At 44.8% G+C, this 22,215-nt stretch overlaps 1 protein-coding gene across 1 annotated transcript in view; it reads left to right on the top strand.

Annotated features, from left to right (window-relative positions):
• LOC112106117 (LEM domain-containing protein 2) overlaps nucleotides 1–10,877 on the top strand; it is an 11,771-nt gene extending 894 nt beyond the window's left edge. The window contains exons 1-9 of the mRNA XM_024199183.3: nucleotides 1–471; nucleotides 1,455–1,495; nucleotides 2,310–2,385; nucleotides 3,768–3,844; nucleotides 4,522–4,601; nucleotides 7,526–7,671; nucleotides 9,012–9,113; nucleotides 9,210–9,312; nucleotides 10,727–10,877. The exon at nucleotides 1–471 is cut by the window's left edge and continues 894 nt beyond it. Of these exons, the coding sequence (XP_024054951.2) occupies nucleotides 1–471; nucleotides 1,455–1,495; nucleotides 2,310–2,385; nucleotides 3,768–3,844; nucleotides 4,522–4,601; nucleotides 7,526–7,671; nucleotides 9,012–9,113; nucleotides 9,210–9,312; nucleotides 10,727–10,877 (1,247 nt within the window). The remainder of the gene's footprint in view (nucleotides 472–1,454; nucleotides 1,496–2,309; nucleotides 2,386–3,767; nucleotides 3,845–4,521; nucleotides 4,602–7,525; nucleotides 7,672–9,011; nucleotides 9,114–9,209; nucleotides 9,313–10,726) is intronic.
• Nucleotides 10,878–22,215: the final 11,338 nt, after the last annotated feature.

The raw sequence follows: 22,215 nt of genomic DNA, 5'->3' as shown, positions 1-22,215 counted from the left end.
GAGATGTTGGTTTAACCCCCAGCACCCAATGGGAGACAGAAAGGAGGCTACCCCCCAGCACCCAATGGGAGACAGAAAGGAGGCTAACCCCCAGCACCCAGAGGAGGACAAGAGATGGGTGGTTAACCCCCAGCACCCAGAGTGGGACAAGAGATGGGTGGTTAACCCCCAGCACCCAGTGGTGGACAAGAGATGGCGGGTTAACCCCCAGCACCCAGGGCGGGACAGCAACAGTAGTAGGGAGATTAATCCGCAGGATCCCATGGAGGACAGGGGGAGAAGGGTTAACCTCCACGAGTCAGTTGACAGGGGCAGCCCCCAAGCAGGGTACAGTAGGAAAGGGTAAGGGTCTGGAGTTCTACCTGTCCTGGTTCCTGTACCTGGCCACCCTGGTGTTGTTGGTGATTTTCCTGGGCATCCTCTGGGCGAAGATGATCGGGCCAGGCTGGCTTCTGGGGGCAGAGGAGAACCGTATGTGGGGGATTAAAGACTTTTTAAAATCACTTCCCCCCTTTTCCTCTCTCCTTCTTTCTCTCCAGTCTCCTCTTGTTTCCATCCCCTCTATTGTCCATCTTCACTGCATTTATTTTTCTTCTCTCTGTCTTCATGTGTTTTCTTTGCCTCTTGTCTCCCCAATCCCTGGGGCACCTTGTTAGTCATGGAAAAGTGTCTTGTGGGTGGGTTTTTTTTTCTCAAGTGAACTTGGCTTGAGATTCTTCAAATCCATAGATTTTTATGGGGAGTTAAATTTTCATCTAGCACTGAGGACATATTTTATGATCCTCTATCATAATGATGTACTACCCGTGTAATTGCCCATCATCTGTTTTAATGTCATTTTCTACAAAGCACAGTCATCCATTGTCCTTGATCTTGACCACTTCAAAAGTACAAGACTTGAAATTGCCTTCTGCTGCTACCTCCAAGAACATTTGAGCTTAAATATGCAAAAAAAAGTGACATATCCCTACTGTAGCAGATTAAATTCACAGAAATGTTCTGTTTGGTTCCAAAATGAAGGAAAAGGGTATGTGGAAAGAGGTTGCAAAGTGTGGTTGCCAAAACACAACACGGGTGAGAGTGTTTTGTGCATTGACTAGGTGAGCACGCTGCCCTGTTTTCTCAGTCAGTGAATACTACAAGAGCATAAAACATCTCTTCTCTCTAGAATTATTTGCAAAATGGTTTGTAAACTCCAACCTATTTGCCTACTGAACAAAATTCCTTGTTTCTGCCCTGATGTGTATGTTACTAATTTGGGTTTCGATATGGCCTACTTTAGTTGTTTCAATAGCACTGTTTGACTAGTAAGGTAATACTCAATGGGATGAATGGTAGAAGAATCAGATGCTTTAAAAGTAGCTATTTTTAACCACTGCTTTAATCACTAGTTATTTTCTCTGTTGTTTTTATTTTCCAGCTGACTAACCCTTATTTTCTTCTCTCTCTCTCAGTTAAACTGTTAACTGTGGATTGTGAGACAAGGACAGATGATGTAAGTGTAAATTTAAAGTTCGTTTTTTAAAAATCTGTACTGTAGGGACAGGCATCTCACAGACAGTTAACTATTCTAGCAAATTTCACAAATCAGTTACTGTCAATATCACTGCCAAATAGCCTGTATCATTTTACAGGTGGAATTTAGTGGTTTACCAAAGTTAGATTTAATAGGCTTTTTTTTTTTTTTTGCAGGCCAGACTAGATTGTGACTGTATAGAAGAATCTGAAAGTTGTAGATTTAAGCTACTGAAGATCTGAATCACTTGGTGTTATTTTCTTTAGTTAATTGTAACATAAGTGACTTTGATTTGTGACAGATTTTACCTGTATAGTCAGTTTTTCTAATAGAAGCTTTAATAAAGCTAAATCCCTAATCTCTGTTGAGATGTGTTTATGCAGTTCTGATTTATTCCATAATGCACTATTGAGAGAGACAGACTTCTGTATCAAATTCAGAGTGGTGAGATATGCTGGTAAATTGATAGTTGGTCTCTTGCGATGTTCTGGGGAAGTATATCATAAATCTATTTACAGTACCTGAGTTTGAAGGAACTGCTCCTTCAGCTGCTGTTGGAGTAGAAGGCTATGATGTTTGGGATTTGCATTTCACAGGAAGTGCTCAGCAATTTACAGGATTAGGCCCTGAGACTTTTTGCCTCAGTAATCCTGTATTTTAATTTTACCAGATGAAGTAGAGTGCAACTGAACATACACTTCTATTAGTATTTTATTTTTGTATTTTGGCTGATCTAATTGCTATCTTGTTGCTATTGATGTATTGATGTTTATTATTTATTTTTGACTTTCAGTTCTGTCAAGCTAAACAGAAGGACATTTTAATGACCATGCTGTATGAATTATATAACTACCTGGCAATACAAGCTGGTGAGTTCTGATTGTCATTATAAAGCACTTAGGAGGGTTCAGCAAACTGCATCTCCCAGCTGGCTGGACATTTTCCTTGTGCAAATGACTTGAGCGGCACTGAGAAAGCAGGCAAAAGGTGAAGAAAATGTTTTCTTTAAATGTGAATTGTGCTTTACTAATGCACTTATGTCACTGCCAAGGTATCTGTGTTTGTATGGAGCTGTTATTTGCAGATCATATATTGGGGAATTTGAGATGCAAATACTCAACTTTATAACTTTTTTTTTTTTACCCCAGTGCCTCAAATGCTTTGCAGGATACCAGAGTCCAACAGCAAAGCTTTTCCATATGTTTATATAAAACATTGGCTTAGAACACTGGCCAAAACAGTCCAACCAGACATTAGAATACAAGTGGCTGCCCAGGTCAATGACTAATGGTTTCATGTTGGAGAAGGAAATGCAGTTAGAAGTTTCTTATATCTTCTCATTATTCAGTCAAGCAAATCTTATTAATATTGTGCTAATGCGTAGAATTGTCAAAAGTACTTGAGTTCCATTTTGAAAAGTGATTTAGTAACTTAGGAGCCCAACTCCTTTACATGTTCAGTGAGTCTTATGCTCTCAAGTGCCTAAATCACTTTTGAAAATTGTACTCAATAGCATAGTAGCAGTTATTTAATAGGTATGTTCAGACTTCTTTTCAAGTCAGGTTTTCATGGTTTGGGTTTGTGGACTTTCCTCCAACATTTGCCTTTGTTCTAGTAGAAGGTTGAAGCAGGGAGGTATGCTCCACTGTAACATTGATCAGTCAAGTTGAACATCCGCCATACCTGATGGAAAGTGTTCCTAGTGCATTTGGCCAAATGCGCAGTTTTGTAGTGTGAGATGGCAGTATTCTTCTTGGCTCCTGTGGTGGGTAGCATATACCTTGAAGCAATAGATTTGATTGCCCTTATCTTAGGCCAGTGGTTCTCAAACTTTTGTACTGGTGACCCTTTCACATAGCAAGCCTCTGAGTGCGACCCCTCCTTATAAATTAAAAACACTTTTTTTATATATTTAACACCATTATAAATGCTGGAGGCAGAGCGGGGTTTGTGGTGGAGGCTGATAGCTCATGACCCCCCCCCATATAAGAACCTTGTGACCCCCTGAGGGGGCCCAACCCCCAGTTTGAGAACCCTTGTCTTAGCCTATATACAATAGCTACAAATTTTATTAAAGGTCATAACATTATCTGGCTAAAATATTTAACTCCAATCTTCGGTGTAAGCATTTTGGCTACAGCTAAAACTGATTTAAAAGAATAACGCTTCCAGATCGTTCAGGGCATTTCCTGATTGTCTAAGAGTTGGATTTTTTTCAGGGTTGTTTCCATCTATTTGATTTGTTTTCTAGGTAATTTTGAGTGTGGAAACCCTGAGAAGCTAAAAAGTAAATGCATTCTGATTAGTGAAGCAAAGGATTATGTGGCGGTAAGTAGGATTGGAATGAGTGTTAATTGTTGTGTATTGTAGTTAATTTCTTTCTGTCTGTTATTTATTGCTTTATAAAACAATGTACCATCTGGTTCATTTCTTCATCCGGTTCTGAATCTTTCCAGTCTTTCCAGATGTTCCTTTGGCCAGTCCTGTTCTCCGCATTTCTTTCAGAAAACAATCTTCTACTCCATCTCTCTGACAACACTGATTTAGCTGTTGTAAATCTAACGAATGATTGTTCCTTAGTTGTCAGTCTTCTGATGCCAGAAACGTCCCTGTATTGGGGATTGGCAGCAGTAAGGTTTTCCCCAGCTCACCCCAAAGTGATAGAAGGCAGGCTGCTTTGATCTAACGTTCCACTTATTCATAGAAAATTGTCAGCAAGATTATGTTGTATTTAGCAGTTAGTCTCAGAAGTGTAGGGAGAATATTGTTTTACAGTGTGCTTCATGTATGATATACCAAGTTATAAATTGTAGTCAAGATTCCAGGCTGATCTGTAGATTTGGTTTGCCTCTCTGCCAGTTTGCTGAGTTAGTTAAATTGATAAGAGGTAATCTAGAAAAAAAAATGCAGGTAGAGCAATTTCTCCCATTACAGCAAGGCAATAATGTTATTCCACCTTCTCAAATGAATGCAGAATTAATCTTCTTATGGATTCTTCCATTTAGAATGTAACCGGTAATTCCCCAGAGAAGTTTGAAGATGCCCTGCAATGGATACTGAACAGTAACAATGATTTAGGGATATGGTGAGTGAGTGGCAGCACAAGCTGTTCAAGTTATAATTCACAGCACTGGCTGATCTTACGTAATTTGATATTTAGTATATATTGGCTTGTTGGCATATCACCTGTCCTGTTAGATCTCATAAAATAAGCCAGGATTGGGGTGGTCAGTACTTGAATGGGAGAACCTCCAAATTAAAAGTAGTGTGCTGCAGTAACTGTTGGTGATTTGGTAGGTGAGTCAGTGTCCCAACATTGTGTTGGGGGGCATTGTGCTCATGGAGCTGCTGTCTTTCAGATGATGGACAAATCTGAGGTCCTGAATTCTTGTGGTTATTAAAGATCCCCTGGCACTTACTGCAAGATTTAGGAGTGAGGTAATACCTTTTATTAGACTAACTTCTGTTGGTGAAAGAGACAAGCTTTCAAGCGGCACAGAGCTCTATTCAGGTCTGTGTAGCTCGAAAGCTTGTCTTTTTCACCATCATACGTTGGTCCAGCAAAATATATTATCTCACCCACTATGTGTCTCTAATATCCGGGGATCAACCCTGCTACAACAGCGCTGCAAACAATTTAAAGTGTTAGTCCACATGTCCTGCCTGTGTTCCAAATCTGTGTGATTAGAATCTGTCTTTTAAAATTCTCCCCAACGCTTTCCATTGGATACTGCTCTCTTCAGTATTTCTGCTGCAAATGGGGCTTTGGTGTTCTAATGTGCAGCCACATTCCACCGCTGAGGTGACTGAATGTCATTAGTGACTGAAGCAATCCTGTTAGTTAGTAAAATGCTGTGCGATCTGAGGATGAAGGTTGCTATTTAAAAAAAAAAATTGTGAATGTGTCAGCATTAGTATGTATTACTAACAGACTATCTGATCAATAGAAAGGCTCTCATTACCTTCACTGGGTGCTGGATCTGTCTGAGATAGAGTATTTCCTCTTATCCTTCATGGACAGCCATGATTTTAACACTTGAGAGGGGAGTGAGGAATATTTGTGTTTGACAATCTTGAATTTCATCTAGTTGAAATCATCATCCTGTGAAAATCAGCTTAAGGTTTTGTTCAGCCCTTTGAAAAATATAAAACGCTGTATAAGTGCTTTCTGTATATTTATAAAGGCTCCTATGCCTGTCTCATTCGGATGTCCTCGTGGACTGTGTGGGAGATATTAAGAACCACTAATTGTAGGCAGGGACCCATTATAAACATAGTTTAAAGCACCAAAACGCAGATACATTATTTGAAAGCAACTTACTTTGGAGAACTGTCAAGGAGGGAAAATATTAGCAATCTGAAGTTGCCCCCTTTGCAGTTATCAGAGATTAGATTGAACTAGCATGAATTGTTATGCTATACCAGCACATTTCATGTTTCTACCAGTTTCTGAAGGATTTAATGATGCAGGGAAACAGAATATTAAACCTGTAGCCCTTATAGTTGACTATAACATTCTGAATGTAACCTAATGCATATTGTCTTCCTGAGTCAGTGGACATACTAACATAACTCACAAAGATGTGACCTGTCTCCATTCAGTATTAACTCTGGGGTCTAGTAATGATCATTTAAATGTCAACATAGCTGTTTCACTGCTATTTAACTCATCTCAGCAGAAACACTGGAGTTGTGGGCATAGCTTGAATAGAATTCCATTCTTTTTTTTTCTCCTAACCTGCCCCCTACAGCTACTGCTGTAATCTAATGTTCCAGGTGTTGTCTATTTCTTAAAAAAAAAAAAAAAAAAAGAGGAGGAGTCCGGTGGCACCTTAAAGACTAACAGATTTATTTGGGCATAAGCTTTCGTGGGTAAAAAAACCCACTTCTTCAGATGCATTATTAACAACTTCATCAACAGCTCACTGAATTGATCCAGTGTTTGGCAGCTCATTATGAAACTCAATAAGAATGTACAGTGTGCTAAAAAACTGCGGTTGGCTTTTTAACAGACATTATGTGAAGTTATTTTGACTGTGCACTGGTAAAAACAGAACAAAATAAGATCGCTGTGGTTGGTAATTCTGCTGCCTGTTCTATACGTTCATTTAAGATTTGGACTATAAATCAGACAAAGTGGTTGTGAAACAGTTGGGTATCTCCAATTACAGCACGGCTCAGTTAAACTATAACCTGCCAATGGCTTGTTATTTGCATGCTGCTGGACTAAGGGTTCAAGTAATTTGCACTACCTGTCTACAGTGGGCTATTCATTACAACCCTACAGTGAATTGGTAGCTTTAAAAAAAAAAAAATCTTAATACATCTCTTACAAATTGGAGCACTTTCAGTTGGATTTACCTAATGCCTACTGATTTAATAGATCCAATAAGGAAGCAAACTCATGTAGATCTGTCCATCTGTGCTATAAGTGCAAAGGGTATCTGATGGCATAGTGCATGCACGAGTGAATTTGGGAATGTGTTATGAACTGTGCCATAAACGCTTTCCAAGGTTGTGTCTGGTTTACGTTAGCCATATTTGATTTGGTGTCACGTTTCCAGCTAAACTGTTTATGCTCATCTGTAGCAAGGAAAACAGTCCAGCCTCCACAGACATTCACACTCTCTCAGCTGCTTTCTGCGCAACTGCTGATGAGTGACTCAGTAAACATTTCCATTTCTCTATGCTGGGAGATGGGAATCCAATTTAAAGTTTAATCTTCTGCACACTGAGAAGTGCTGTCAAAGTGTCTGCAGAGGGAGACTTCAGTTTACCAGTGGGAGTTCTGATCCTGCTGCCTTTTCTAAAGCCACATTCCTCCCTTGCTAAGCAGCCAGTGCTGAAATGTTCTGGAAAGACCAGCAGTGAGAATGCTTTAGTGTTTTCTACATGGTGTGCTGAAAGAGTTACAGCTGCTGCAATGTGTTTGCGCACCTTGTCCTGATTAAAGTCTGTTGCTGGAGTCTGTGCACTCTTCAGGGGTGGTTTTCTGCCTTTTCCCATCAGGTTAAAAGGGGAAGACCCATCAGAACCGGTTACCAGTGTAGACCAGGTGGTGTGCCTCGAATCCACCCGTCCTCGGATGGGGTTAGGCTGTCGTTTCCGCCGGGCAATAAGCACCGCCATTATGAACCTTTTAATCTTCTTCTGGAGTAAGTCTTTAGCCTTAATAGCTGAGCTTTCCCCGTCCCTACACAAACTCCCACAACCACATTAAACTAGTGGTAAATGTTAAAGGAATTGGTGAGTTAATTTCTATCTAATTAACCTGTGATCTTGCAATAGAAGGAGACCTGTAGAGACCCATTGTCATGCAGTAAGTGCTTTTCCTTTATTTCAAATCAGCAAGTACATCAGCTGTCCATCTCATTTAAGTGTATCTCAAACATTCGTTGTGGTGGCCTGCAAAGTTAGTCTATTAACAACCTGCCCAAAGACTTTGTTCTCATCCCTTCCATGTACAACACTGTTCAGTCTTCTGGCATCACTGTTAATGAGTTGTAGTATTTCTTTGTCAATTTATATTGTGGTAGTGCCCAAATGCTTCAGTTGAGATCAGGGCCCAACTGCTAGGTGCTGTACAGACACATAGTGAAAGGCAGTTCCTGTCATGCTGTGAAGAGCCTATAATCTAAATAGACAAGACAGACAAAGGAAGTATCATTATTCCCATTTTACAGATAGGTAACTGAGGCACAGAGAGACTGAGTGACTTGTTCATGGTCATAAAGGGGGTCAGTGGCTAAGGCTACGTCTTCACTACCCGCCGATCCGGCGGGTAGCAATCGGTTTATCGGGGATCGACTTACCGCGTCTCGTGAGGACGCGGTAAAATCGATCCCTGATGGCTCTGCCGTCGACTCCGGAACTCCACCTCGACAAGAGGCGGTAGCGGAGTCGGCGGCAGCGCGGCAGCGGTCGACTTTCCCGCGTCCTCACCGCCAGGTAAGCCGACCTAAAATACGCAACTTCAGCTACGGTATTCACGTAGCTGAAGTTGCGTATCTTAGGTCGGAAGTCCGCTGTAGTGTAGACCTAGCCAAAGTCACGACTTAAATCTACATCTCATGAGTCCCAGTCCAGTGCCTTAACCACAAGGCCTTGCTTCCTCTCCTTTCTGACCCCTTATTTCGAGAGCAGTGAAGCCTGACTGTTCTTCTGGATTATTGTGGGGTAGGCTCTGTCAAAGTGAGGGGTCTTGAATTTTAATGCTGTAGAGACCAATAGTCATCCTGAGTTTTCTGGCGGAAGGGAACTGCCAAGAAATCTCTCCCCTTGGGAGTTTGACTCCAGGCACTGTCAGTTTCAGAATTCCCATGAGTTGTGGTTGCCACAATAAACAACATGAATAACACAAATATAGTTCCAGGCAGGCCCTGGATAGCAGAGAATAAAAACTGTCTCTGATAAGAGTAGAAAATAGAGCAGCTAACATCCACTGAACACATGAATATGAGTGCACATGCTTCCATTTGTGTTCGTCCACTCATAGGTCTAATCGTCCTCTGGGGGATCCTGTTACTCCTGAAGTATCGCTGGCGGAAGGTGGAAGAAGAGGAGCAGGCCATGTATGAAATGGTGAAGAAAATCATAGGTAGAACCCTACAGCTCTTTGGTGATCAAATTTAAAATGGTCTCTTCATTTCAGATAATTTCACTCCCCTTTGCCCCATTCTGTTTCCTCTTACAGATGCTGTCCAGGGTCACTACAAAGAGTGGGAACAGAGGTTGGAGCGATACCCATATGTAGGCATCCTTCACGTTCGAGACACCCTCATTCCACCCCAAAGCAGGTGAGCAAATTCTTTCCCTTTAGGAAGGGGGGCCTTCAGCTCAGGTCATAGTGCACTTCGTGGGTAACAGACTGGAAGCAGACTTATTGGGGAGGGGGGTGTGAGGAATTTTAGAGGAATGAGTCTGGCCTTTGGGATTGCAAAGGATTCTGACATAACCCAGACTATTGTTGTAACCCACTGGGGATAAATGTGACAGTCCTAGTGCTATGCAGTGTAGTTGTAGCCATGTCAGTCCTAGGATATTAGAGAGAGAAGGTGGGTGAGATAATCTTTTATTGGATCAACATCTGTTGACAAGAGAGACAAGTTTTCGAGCCACGCAGAGCTCTTCTCCTAGTGCTGACATTTTGAACACTCACACAGGTGTGCTGTCACTGTCATAGCAAGGAGAAATTGGCTTTTGTTTGCTTTTCCTGGGTGTTGGGGTGTTCTATTTGTGTTCCCTCATCTAAACTTGAATCAGATGTTATCCTGAACATCACTGCTCTGTCATATCATCTGGCCAGGAGGACTGCAGTGCTGTGCCTTTCAGAATGAGGCATCCAGCGTGTAGCCAGAGCATCAGAGTAGCTCTTTCCTGGATGGCTCTGTGCATTGCCTGCCATGGGAGTGAGACTAAGCTCACTAATCAAATTTGGGTTTCCCCACTGGCCAGAGCAAAGCAATTGCTAATTAGGCAGATGTAAATGGGAGATGCTGTCCAATTACAGGTAGGTTTCTGGGTTTGTTGCTCTTCAAGGAGGCAGCATGGTCGAGTAGCTGGATCACAGGATGGGGAGTTAGTAGACGGGGTCCTGTTTTTTCTTTGCTGCAGTATGCCATTTGCCTCATCTCTAAAGTTCCGTTTCCTCTTCAGTAAAATGGAGATCATCCCTACTTTGTAGAGTACTTTGAGATCCATGCTGTTATGAAGTACAAAGCCTTAATCATTCTCATCCTTATCAGTCGGTCTGATGTGGTTTGATCTGATCAAAAAGGTTTGAGCTCATTTGCCTGCATGGGATCCTGAATTGAAATTTGGGAGCATAACTAGACACGGATCCAGAACAGGGCAAGCTCCACTTTGTGTTCTAAAATCTAAAATCTGCAAACGTTATTGCAGGTGTCCTTGGGGAAAATTACTAATTGGGGTCTCCTTGCACCACAATTCAGATCTGGAATTCTGTGCAATCTGTAAGCCTGCTTGTAGTGCCTGGAGGGCTCACCTTCCACAGTATTAGAACCATGTATAAAGAGTTTGTGCCTTGATGCCCTGTCTCAGAATTAGCTCTGAATGTTAGCTTTGATCTCCTTTACTCTATATTGGAAGGCAACGGGAGGAGGTTAAGAGTCACTTTGTAGGCAGTGACAAGTGCACTAAGCAAGAAAACATAAGGCAGAGATAACGCTTACGTTTTGCTGCTCCTTCCAGGAAAAAAATGAAGCGGGTCTGGAACAGAGCTGTGGACTTCCTGGCTTCAAACGAATCACGGATTCAGACAGAGTCACACAGAATAGCAGGAGAGGATATGCTGGTGTGGAGATGGACTCAGCCCTCTTACGTCTCCGATTCAGAGCAGTAACCAGGAGCAAAGGAGGAGCTGTTGGTTCAGTCTGTGCAAAGGGACAATTCCCTCTTTGGATGTGGGAAGGGATGGACAGGAGTTCTAACTTTCTCAGTTTAGAATCACCCCAACCCCCTTTCCCTCTATTTCTGAGAGACACTTAACAGATTATTTTTAGGGCAATAATCTTGGTTTGTGAGAAGATGGACTTGAGCTAGAGAAGGAGCCAGAAGCACACCAAAGCTAGCTGTCCAGTGAGTGTTTGAACTCCATGAGTAAACAAACATATAATCACTCTTTAATACCTAATAGAAAGGGGCAAGGGATCTCTTTGCCCAAGGGGTAGGAGGTTTAAAGCTGACCTTTACTGTGGGAAAACCAACAAGTGGTTTTACCCATCAGCAAATGTTTTTTAAAAGAATTAATATTTCCCATGGAAACATCAGGAATGGGAGTTAGGATCCATTAGTTTAAAAAATGCTTTTATCTCACTAGCACACCAAGAATCAAACATTCAACTGACGCTTAACAGAGAAGAGCTCTGTATTTGTTTTGCCCTTACAAAGGGTGGGAGGGGTTGAGTGAGGGCAGTGTCATGTGCCTTGAGAGATTTGGGATATGGGGGGTTGGAGGAGAGGTGGTGATCTCCTATGCTTTGTATGTCTCCTTTCGTTGTGCTTTGTCTTATACCAGGAAGGGGGGAACAGGTGGCAAATGACAGAACACAGGTGTACATAAGGAGCATGCTCTTATGGCTGCAGCCAAAAATGATCGCTCCGTATGTACAAAAAAAGAACTTGGGAATGAACATCCAGGGTGAATGTACATGTCTATACTGGGCAGCTGCAATGTGTGTGTATTCTTTTGGAGAGCAGATACACAATGCTTACAGTGTTGATGGAGGGCTTGTTTGCGGGAGTTAATGTGGCAATGCCACAACACTTAATGAGCAGAGATCAATTCTCCATGAACACGGCAGGCGTTGTATTTTGTATATACAGCTGTTTGGCTACATATGTTTGGTTTTATGTACAATTAAGAAGTGTTTGTTTTGAGGAGAAAATAGCACCAGAGTGTAGTGACCTAGGCAGGACTGAGATACTGTTGTTCTCAGGGTTCCCAACATCATAAACTTGTTATCCCAGTCTCCATTCAGACAGCCAGGACCGACTTCACTTCTGGCATAACTCCATTGGCTTCACCCCCTTATGCCAGCAGTGATTTGACCCATTTTAACCAGTGGATTTTATTTCCATTAGTGTCCTAAATATAATACGTGTGTGCCCATGTTCATAGAGAGCTGCTTCAACATTCGGGATCAGCAGGCAAGCTTCACACGGCCATTGAATCCTGGCTCCCCTGTCCATGGAACTACATTGAGAAGTAATTTTATAAAGTACCCAGGAAGGTTTGAACTGGTTCCTTAATGTATGGAAGTGTGTCCTAACCATGAAGCTTGCACTTCTGCCTCCCCTGCTGGCCATGCTGAAGATTGAAGGATTGCTGGGGCGCTTTCACCTATGCATTCTGCTGGCTGCCTCGGATTCATTATATATCCTGCTGGCTTGTCAGAGAAACTCAGTACAGAGAAGCAGTCTCCAGAAACAAAGCAACAGGAGGCTTTATTAGTTAAGTAGGAGAAATCCCATGTTGAGTTGAATTTTATCCCCGTGTGTTCCCTTTTATGGCATAGGCAGGGTGTTTGAACAAAAGAGGAAACTCAACAGCTGTATCCAAGACATTAACCATCTTTCCCACGCCTTATTGATTAAAACAGTTGATAAAACAAAGGCAGCATTTATTCTTTTAATGTGCTAGGACAAGATCTTCATATCCATTGGTGCTTTCGAAAACTCCCGTCGTGCCTCCTGTCTTATATCTTTTTAAAATATATATGGATTTTGTAATTTTTTTAAACCACCGGATCTAGAGCAAAAAAGGCCAAACACTGCACTTATCTTTTGTACTGTTGATGAAATTCTTTTTTTGTAGGATGAATCTCACTGAGTTGGTGCTATTTACACATTTAACTTGTCTATACACTTAATTGCAGAATAAATGTGTTAATATTATTTATTAATGTTTGTATTGCAGTAGTCAAGTTCCAGGATCCAGGTGTGCTAGGCGCTGTACAAACACAGAACAAAAAGACGGTTCCTGCCCCAAAGAGCCTACTGTCTAAGTATAAGACGAGCCAACAGGCAAGCGCAAGGAACCAGTGAGATGCTACTGGTCAGCATGATAGTCAGTGGTCTTAGCACACCAGGAGCCTAGCTGTTGTCAGGTTCTTGGTAGGCAGGTGAGACTGATTTCTGTGGGGAAATGATGATGATATCCATGAAAGGTGTAGACTGAGAAGGATTAATCCTATGTGGACACTTGTGTAAAAGGGGTTGACAGCTTTATGTATAATGAAATATTACCAACATTAACTTTTAACAGCCGATTGACCAACACTTGGCCACAACATCAGTGGTTAAAGCTGCAGACGTGGGAGCAAGGAGATAGGTAATATGTTTAAAAGTGATTTATTGATTTTTGGGTGCCATGCATTTAGGGACCCACTCTCTGAAAGCCGGATCCCTTTAATGCAGCCCAGGTTGGGCAGCCATAATCATTAGACACTTCTGAAAATCATGGGCCTGGGTTCTATTCCAGTCTGTCATTGACTCACGGTGATGCCTTGGACAAGTCACTTAATTGAGTAGGACGACACCTGCCTTTCCAAAGTGCCATGAGATCTTCAGATGAAAAGTGCTATATAAATGCCAAGAACTATTGTAGGGAAAACTGGGAAGCAGGTGTGTTGCTTAGTGGATAGGGTACTGGACTGGGACTCAGGAGATCTGAATTCTGTTCCCAGCACTGGCCTGCTGGGAGACCCTGGGCAAGTCACTTCCTCTCTCTACACCTCTGTTTCTCCATTTTACAGTTGGGATAATGATACTGACCTCCTTTGTAAAGCAGTTTGAGACCTACTGTTGAAATGGCTGTATGAGTGGTAGGTAGTACTATTTTCTTTACCCTTGTGTGTCTGATGTAGAAGACCCATGTCATGGTAGCACTTCTGCCAAGGAGGGCAGGGAGAAAATAGCCATGACGGGGTGAAGGGAAAAGGTCAAAGTCCCAGCCCACCTCCTAGATAACTGGGAGGCCATCCTTCAAAAGAGCCTGCCAGGTAGAAATAGTTTCTAAGGGTACGTCTATACCCAGCCGCTAGTTCGGCGGCTGGAAATCGAAGTTCTGGGTTCGACTTATCGCGTCTTGTCTGGGCGCGATAAGTCGAACCAGGAAGTGATCGCCGTCGACTGCGGTACTCCAGCTAGATGAGAGGAGTACCGCGGAGTCGACGGGGGAGCCTGCCTGCCGCGTGTGGACCGAGGTAAGTTCGAACTAAGGTACTTCGAACTTCAGCTACGTTATTCACGTAGCTGAAGTTGCGTACTTTAGTTCGAATTGGGGGGTAAGTGTAGACCAAGCCTTGATCTTGCAAGAACGCTAGCAAGCCTGAATTAATCCTTCTAAGTTCCTGCTAGTATCCATCCACCTAAGTATTTCTAATGCATCTCTGTTAGCTGAGTGCCTGTGGGTCAGCATGACAGTGCATCACAAGCTGACGGTGGGTTTAACTTGTCGCTTTCACAAGCAGGCTCTTGAAACGAGCAGAATTTGAATCATCAACACTTAACGTCTATGGCCACAGCTGACTCATAGGCTCTGGGTTGGTGCGATATGTTTGTTTATCTCATAATGTATGTCTTGGTGACAAAGAGGCAGATCTTCAGTGGCACAAAAGAGAATTAGCTGCCCATCTCCCATTGAAAGCTGACAGGAATTGGGTACCTAACTCCTTTTGCTGTTTTGGAAAATATTCTCTGAAGTGTCTCTCTTGTTGTTGCTAGGTATGTGAACAGAAAGGGGTAGAAAGAGGAGTGGTGCTTAATGAAAGGTTAAACCTCCCTCCTCCAAGACTGCATTTCTGTTTAGATGCTAGTGCCCAGCATAGGTTGCTAAGTTACAGCTGGGATATATGCAGGGTTAGGAAATAGTCTGGGGGTTTGATGTACCTACGTGTGCAGTCTGTCTGCCTGCTTCAAACCGAACTGCCAAGAACTCCCCCGTAATGATCCCTGGGAGAATGGGCATAGGGAAGCTTTGGGTAATAGGAACTTTTTGAAAATGAAGAGGGCTTTAACCCTATCTAACTAGTTTAAGGCTATCCTTCCTGTCGGTCTCCATTAGGAACCCTAGTTCCTGCTTGCTCTGTAAAACTGTACTGACAATTCAAAACACCTGTACAGCACTCTTTATAGATCCCAAAGTGCTTATACAAAAGGTGAAGAATTGTCCCCATTTTTCATATGGTCATTCAGCCACTTGATCAATCTCCCCTGTTCAGTGCTTTCCTTACCACTTGTACTGACTTTATCGTTTTTAAAGTCTCCCCCACTCTCTGTAAGCATTAAGACTCTGTGAATAAATCCTCAAATGGTGGGCTGATAAAGCCCTTGCATCCCCTTGTTGTCAAAAAAAAAATGTACCAGCAAGGAATCTAAAATAAAATTTGCCCTTTATCTTTTTATTTCCTTCTTCCGTTTAAAGGCTTTCATATTAAATGTTTTTGTCTCCCACTGACATGACAGCTGATGCTGTGCTTTATTTATGGGAAGCATAGTTAGGGAGCAGTGCCAGTTCTGCTGGAAAGAGCATCATGAACTAAAGGATAAAAAGAACTTCTAGTGAAATCTGCCCAAAGGGACCCACCTCCCAAGGGCTGCCCCCTTGTCTCAAGCGATCCCTCCCGAGCAGCTCCGGGGTTTCCACTGCAACTTCGTTCAGCTTTTAGAGAATGACACTTTGCACTTGTTACAGTGCCTTCAGGACAAGCATCAGAAAAGTCTTTACATGCTCCAATGAATTAAGCCTCATAACACCACGGTGAGACAGGTGCCACTGGTGACAGGTAGAAAAGGTGGAAAACAAGTTGCATAAGGCTACATAGAGCCAGGGATAGAAGCCAGATCCCTGGGCTTCCCATCCTGTGCTTTAACCACTAGCCCATGCTTCTTCACCAAAAAACAATCTCTCTGGAGCAAATTATTCTTAAGGCAGACTGCTGCAGCTCGGACCATTCCTAGAGGGTTCAGATAGGGCCTGATCCAAAGCCCACTGATGCCAGCGAGAGTCTTTCCATTGATTTAGTGGTTTTGATCAGGCCTCTAGTGCTCATGTACCTCCAGCTTGGTCTGTTAGCCCTCAGCTGATGTTAAAAGATCTTCCCTCCTTTCTTGTAACTTGTCATACAAACCTGGCACTATTCATCCACCAGGAGCTCTAGGCTGAGTAGATTTAGCTCACCCACTGGGCCACAGATGGGTCGATGGCAGCATAACACCTACCTGTTCATCCACCTCCTACAGCAAATGTTATTGACAGCGCCTATCGCAGCCTAAGAGCCCTGTGCCAAAAGCTCGAGGGGGAGACTGTACCCTGCCCCTCTGGACTTCTCAGCCCTCCCCAAAACATCACTTGGCAAAGTATTTTCAGCTGTTGCCTTCCTACCACCAAAGGTATATGAGAATTAAATAGTCAGCCCCAACAGAGCTGGAATGGCGTGGCTGGGGTTGCATTTGGCTTTGTGCTCAGATCCCAGAGCAAGACCCCAGTGGTGGTATGTTAGGGACAGTTTAACGCCTCACGGCATATGGCAAAGGGGCATGTTTAGAAAGCATAGAACTTTTTCTATGGGCCTGGATCCCTATTCTCCCACTACAGTGGGAGTGGCTCCCCTGGAGATACTTAAATATCCTCTAGCAACTTTGCTGGGAGTATAGGGAGTCTCAGTACCACCTTTCCTAGTGGGAGAAAGTGTCTTTGCCATTGAATAACATTTAGCTCCTAGAAATCTCCTTTAGGGCCAGGCTCTAGTAGTGTATGTAGCACTAACTACTCCAGAAAAACAACTGGATTCTAGAAGAAGAAAAATTAGAATGTGTTGGGAGGGGACACTTCATGGTACCAAAAAAGGGGCTATCGTACCAGCAGGGTAATGGAGACATGAAAGGAGACAGTGAGTGGATGATAGGGGACTGTCATCCCTCGCCGGTGCAGTAAAGCAGCCCCAGGCTCAGAAGCAGCATGGGTTGAGGGTGTGTCCTGCTGGAAGCCAGGCTGTGGCATAGTGATTGTTGGTTTGTTTACACGTTTTTTTTCGCTAGGCATAAGGTCCCATACATGCAATTCCCTGGGTTAGTGACAGCATCAGAAGGACGCAGTTGGCCAATCAGAGCTTTGGAGACCCAGGCTCAAACCCTCCATTGACGTTAACCCACGCCACCCCGGGTGGGTGGGTAAGTGCCACAACTGGCACCCGACAGCCCCACTGTTACTGGGCTCAGCAGAGGAGGCAAGACTGGCTGGGCCATGGAGGTTGAACTCCCCTCTCACTCCAGCTCCGGGACAAAGTGCACTGGCAGCATGGGCCTTGCCGGCACAACCCTTGCTTTTCCCATCCTGTAGGTAAATAGAGGCTCTCCCGATCGTTCTCTCTGTGACGTGGATGTGCACGGCTCTACACAGGCAAATGAAACATCAGCATCCTTGGGTGTCAAGTCAGCACCACCCCCAGCCCTACATTCCCACCTAAGAAGAAAAGACTTGTTCTCAGCCAGGTGGTCAGATCACCACATGGGAGTTCCGCAGTCCTGCTGTCAAAATGCTGTCAAGTGGCCTGCCTAGTGCCTAAGATATACTCTACCAGCTGCGTGGAACACGGGAATCATCTGTGCATCGACATCGAACAGCCAGGCACATGCTGAAAACTCTTGAGTTTCACACCGAAAGCTGAGCCTCAAGACGTCTGCATGTGAGAGAGAAAAGGAGCAGGCACCGCAGGTTGGCGCCAGGGGCGTTAGCTCATAAATCACTCTGTCTGCATCATTCCTAAGGATCATTCTATGGGGCTCATGCCTCCTGGTCTCCAGACCCTATGGAAATGCCAAGTGCTGGCCATCATTGTACTTCCCCATGCATGGCAGATTCAGCAGGAATATAAAAGGCCCAGCCTGAATTGCATTCATTTACAAGAAGTAAGGGTATTGAGAATGCAAAGTCAGAGTGGAGTATTTGAACACCTTTGTGCTACTCACCAGGGAGGGACTCACTAAAGGAAGCTCCACCTTCTGGTGGTGACTGCGAAAAACAGGCACATCCTTGCAGGAAAAGAGAAGAATTCCAAGGGGGAGACATGCCAGTTGGTTTTCTCCTGCATGAAACTTGCTGCAGTGGGAAACTGCGTAGCATCAGATGCTCCGGGGAAACAGAATAGTATCGCACGCTCCTGAATTTCCTTGTACAGACAACTCCCCGTGCAAAGAACGTTCTTGCTGCAGACAGCCTAAGCAATCTGATGTTTCCTGCTGTACCAAGCGCTTTAAGCAAGAGCCGGTGACAAAGGCGCTGTGCCTATCCTAACAAATTGGGGCCTGTGATTCACTCCCGGTGCAGCTCTGACGGCGGAAGTGGCAATGTAGGATAGGGCTTCTGCTGTTGCTGCTGCTAAATGCAACTGCCACTGGTGGGGAGTTACAGGTCTGGAATTTTCTTCTGGAGACCAGATCAAAATGGGAGCTGACTGCTGCCTCTGTTCACTTCCAGTAGGTGCTGAGCCTGGGAGATAGGCCAGGGGCATAGGCAATGCACTTTTTCCTATTGTGGGGCTCCCCAGGGCTGGTTCAGGCCCTGGCCCAGATTAGAGCAGCTCTGAGGGTTGCCTTAACTTGCACCCTAGCTGCAATGGCCCCCTATGGGCTGTTGCACTACCTGGCCATGCCCCCTGCACCAAGGGCTCCTACAGCAGGGTCCCATCGTGCCTGGAGGGCACTGACCCCTGCGATACACTGCTGGGGGTGGGCTTTCAGCTGCCCCTTTACACCACCAAGCTGGCACAAAGGTGTCGCAGGGCAAGAGCCACCACCCCCCATTCTCCCCAAAGCTTGTTTCAACTGCTGCCTGTGTCCCTAGTAGTGGGTTAGGGATGCAGGGCCTCACCATTTGTGGGTGCTGGTTTGCTGTGTGTGTGACTTAAGACCAGCAAGCAGGCAGCTCTTGCTTTTGCACAACCTGCCCCTGGCTCTCAGGCGTGACTTCCTTTCAGTGTGATTTCCATCTCCAGCTAGCGAGGGCCCGTCTCTACCAAGCCTAGCCCCGGCCCTCCCCCCCCCCCCCCCCCCCCAGCTGAGTCTGGATTTTTCCATCCGCTCTTTCCCCCCTGTCCCCAAATGGCTGAGCCATGGATCATTCATGTATTTTCAGCCCAGCTCTATGAGCGAGATAAAATTAGCCCTTTAATCTGAGGAGAAGGAGCCGCTGCAGTTCACACCGGGGCAGGACACCAGCGTTAGCCGGTGTTTAGATAACCTAGAAAAGCAGGATTACACGAAGCAGGAGGGCATCCATTCCTCATCCCCCTCCCTCCAGACATGTATCTTGCTTGGCGCTGTGCATCAGGCTTGCATTGTATTAATAACTAAAGCAACCTAGAGCCGGCCCGCACGTTAAGTAAAGGCTGGGAAATGAATTTCACTGTCACCCTGGGAGAGAATAAGATTTCGATTATGTTCTGGCACAGCCTGGAGAGACTTGCTCAGCTAGGCTGCCGGCATGGCTGCAGCCTCACACATTTAAAGGGACACAGGCAAGGCGGGTTGGGGGCGGGGGGGAAAAGTAGAGTGTCCTTTTCTCTTGCCTGTCAGTTTGCAAGAGCATCTGTACAATTTGGGCTGTTTTCTTTTCTAAACCAGAGATTTATTTCAAACAAACATTGCAGCACTTAAGTGGCAGTAGCTGAGTGCACGTAATGACCCCGCACGAAGAAAGCAGAGTGCATGGTGCAGCAATATCAAGCCATCCTACAATAACTAACCAGCGTGCAGAGGCCACCACGCAACAGTAATCCTCTGAGAACAAACCAGTATACACCGTTGAACAGCCTGACATTACTAGAGCAATGGCTACAGCCCAGCATTCATGAGCAACCCGACAATAACAAAATGAAATGCCCAGAATCCTGCAACAAACCTGCCTGCCCTCTTTGCACAAGTCCCTCTATGTTAATAAGCTAGTGTGTGGATCCCAGTGTTAACATACAGGCTGCTTTGTTATTGGAGGGTTGTATGTGGAGGCGGAGGAACACAAACTGTGGTAAGGAAGCAAGTGAGAGGGGTTCCAGCAAAGGAAAGATAGTTGAAAACCTCATTTTAAAGACTGAAAGAAATGCCTCAATCACGCACATTGTGCCTGAGCCTGTGTTGCTGTGGCATACATCCAGTTAGCACATACCAGACAAATGTTAAAGGGATAGTGTGTACCAAGGATGCGCAAAATACAATTCTAGGAACCTCCTAATTCAGCAATGCAAGGTGCCAAGAGAGAGTCTCTGACCAATCTCGGCTGTAGCCTTGAGCCGGCCAAGGGTAATATGATCTTTGTGCCCATAATTAGTTCTTATTAGCATAGTTTTAATATGAGAAGGGGCTGAAGTCCTCTCAGAACACTTGGCTTTTTAAGTACCTGAGTAATTGCCTCTGGTGCTCTGTGGCCCATTCAGCTAAGGTAATCAGCCCTGCTAGCTGTCCCAGAGACCTTACAAAGGCTACTACCTCAGACTATTTCACAGGCTTCTATCCAATCAACGTCAACGTATTTGTCTTAATGGTACCGTAGCTGCAAAGGGACATAACCTGGCATGACAATATGCCTAACATAAAAACGAAGTCTCTTCAGTTAAAGCGTGCATTATAAATATATATGACATCCAAGAAGAGTGGGGTTTATATGAGAGGTGTGGGCAGAGCCAGGGGTTAGGGCTTGGAAGCCAGGTATCCCTGAGTTCTGAGCCTGGCTCTGTCACTGATACCCTCTGTGGCCTTGGATCGGTCACTTGCACTTCTCTGCCTGGTGTGTAAAATAGGTGCTAAAGATGCCTACTTCCTGGGGGGGTGAGGCTTACGTAGTTAACATATTGGCCTAGGGTCAGTTCCCAGCTCTGCCCCAGACTTCCTGTGTGGCCTTGGGCATCTCACTCCACCTTTCTCTGTGTCAGTTCCCCATCTGTAAAATGGGACTAACACATCTTCCTTTGTCTACATTGCAAGCTCCTAGGGGCAGATTTGTCTCACGTGAAAACAAAAAAAATCCCATTTATGTCATCCCATCTCATGGAACGGACCGAAAGGTCATCAAGTCCAGCCCCCTGCCTTCACTAGCAGGACCAAGTACTGATTTTGTCCTACGTCCCTAAGCGGCCCCCTCAAGGATTGAACTCACAACCCTGGGTTTAGCAGGCCACTGCTCAAACCACTGAGCTATGCCTCCTTCCAGCTGTCCCCTACTCAGGATTCCTTATAGCTTCTCATGGCTGGGAGCTGGTATTGGGGTTCATTGGGAGGTGTCTGAGTTCCGCTTTAACTATTTGTGGGTGATTTTCAGTTGTGTTAGTCTGAAGTGATTCAAGCCAAGGGACATCCTACCATTTCCTCGTCCTCTGGGAGGGACTGTTCCCACAGTCTCATCAAAGGAAGTTTTTCCTGATGTTCTGCTTTCACTTAGTCATGCCTGTGATGTTCATTGATCACTCCATGCTTGCAAGAGCTCTGCTTTATTCTATGTCTGGTTCCAAGTTTGGCTGTGCATAACAAAAGCTTCAAAGCACCCCAGCCAGACTCTCTGCCTGGGAAGCTCAGCCCTTAAAGGCACAGACTCCTCCTCTCCCCCACCTGCCATCCCACAGTCCTCCCTTCCTCTCTGTCATACACCACCACCCACTTCTCTCTACCCACAGTCCGTGGTGCGAATGTGTTCTGCCTTCATGTCTTGCTAGGTGGAAAGTTCCTTGTAGCGCTGCCCAGCTAATCTCATTGCCTCCGCTTTACCTGTTAAATTTTCTCCCTGGCCACGGGATAGCTTAGCTAGCAGAGACAGGGAAGGAACCATCACTGTCTTCCGCAGCTGTGTCTCATGAATTAGTACCAAAAACGGGTATCTGTGAGGATGACTACAACTGGTTTCACCTCTCAGGCTGATCTTTCCTTAGGTGAAACCTTTCAATGCATTGTAAGGAGCGGCCGATGCACCTGAGACCCTTTCCACTCTCCAGCCTAAGGGGCAGGAAGAAATGCACTCCCTCTGGCCCCTTTCCCAAAGAGCAGCTCCTAGGCTGTTACTAACTCTATCCCTTCTGAAACAAACGTTTTTCTCAGCAGGCTTTTCTAGGGCTGGCCCTTTAAATGTGGCCCAGTCACACAGCTGCAGCCCTCAGGGGCCATTTTCTAGAGGCTGCTGCTTGCTACATTTCCTG

This window comes from Terrapene carolina, unplaced genomic scaffold (genome assembly GCF_002925995.2).
Source record: "Terrapene carolina triunguis isolate 2854851 unplaced genomic scaffold, T_m_triunguis-2.0 Scaffold197, whole genome shotgun sequence".
Taxonomy (NCBI): Eukaryota; Metazoa; Chordata; order Testudines; family Emydidae; genus Terrapene; species Terrapene triunguis.
Note: the sequence above shows the minus strand (reverse complement) of the source record. Positions and strands in the feature narration are given on the sequence as shown.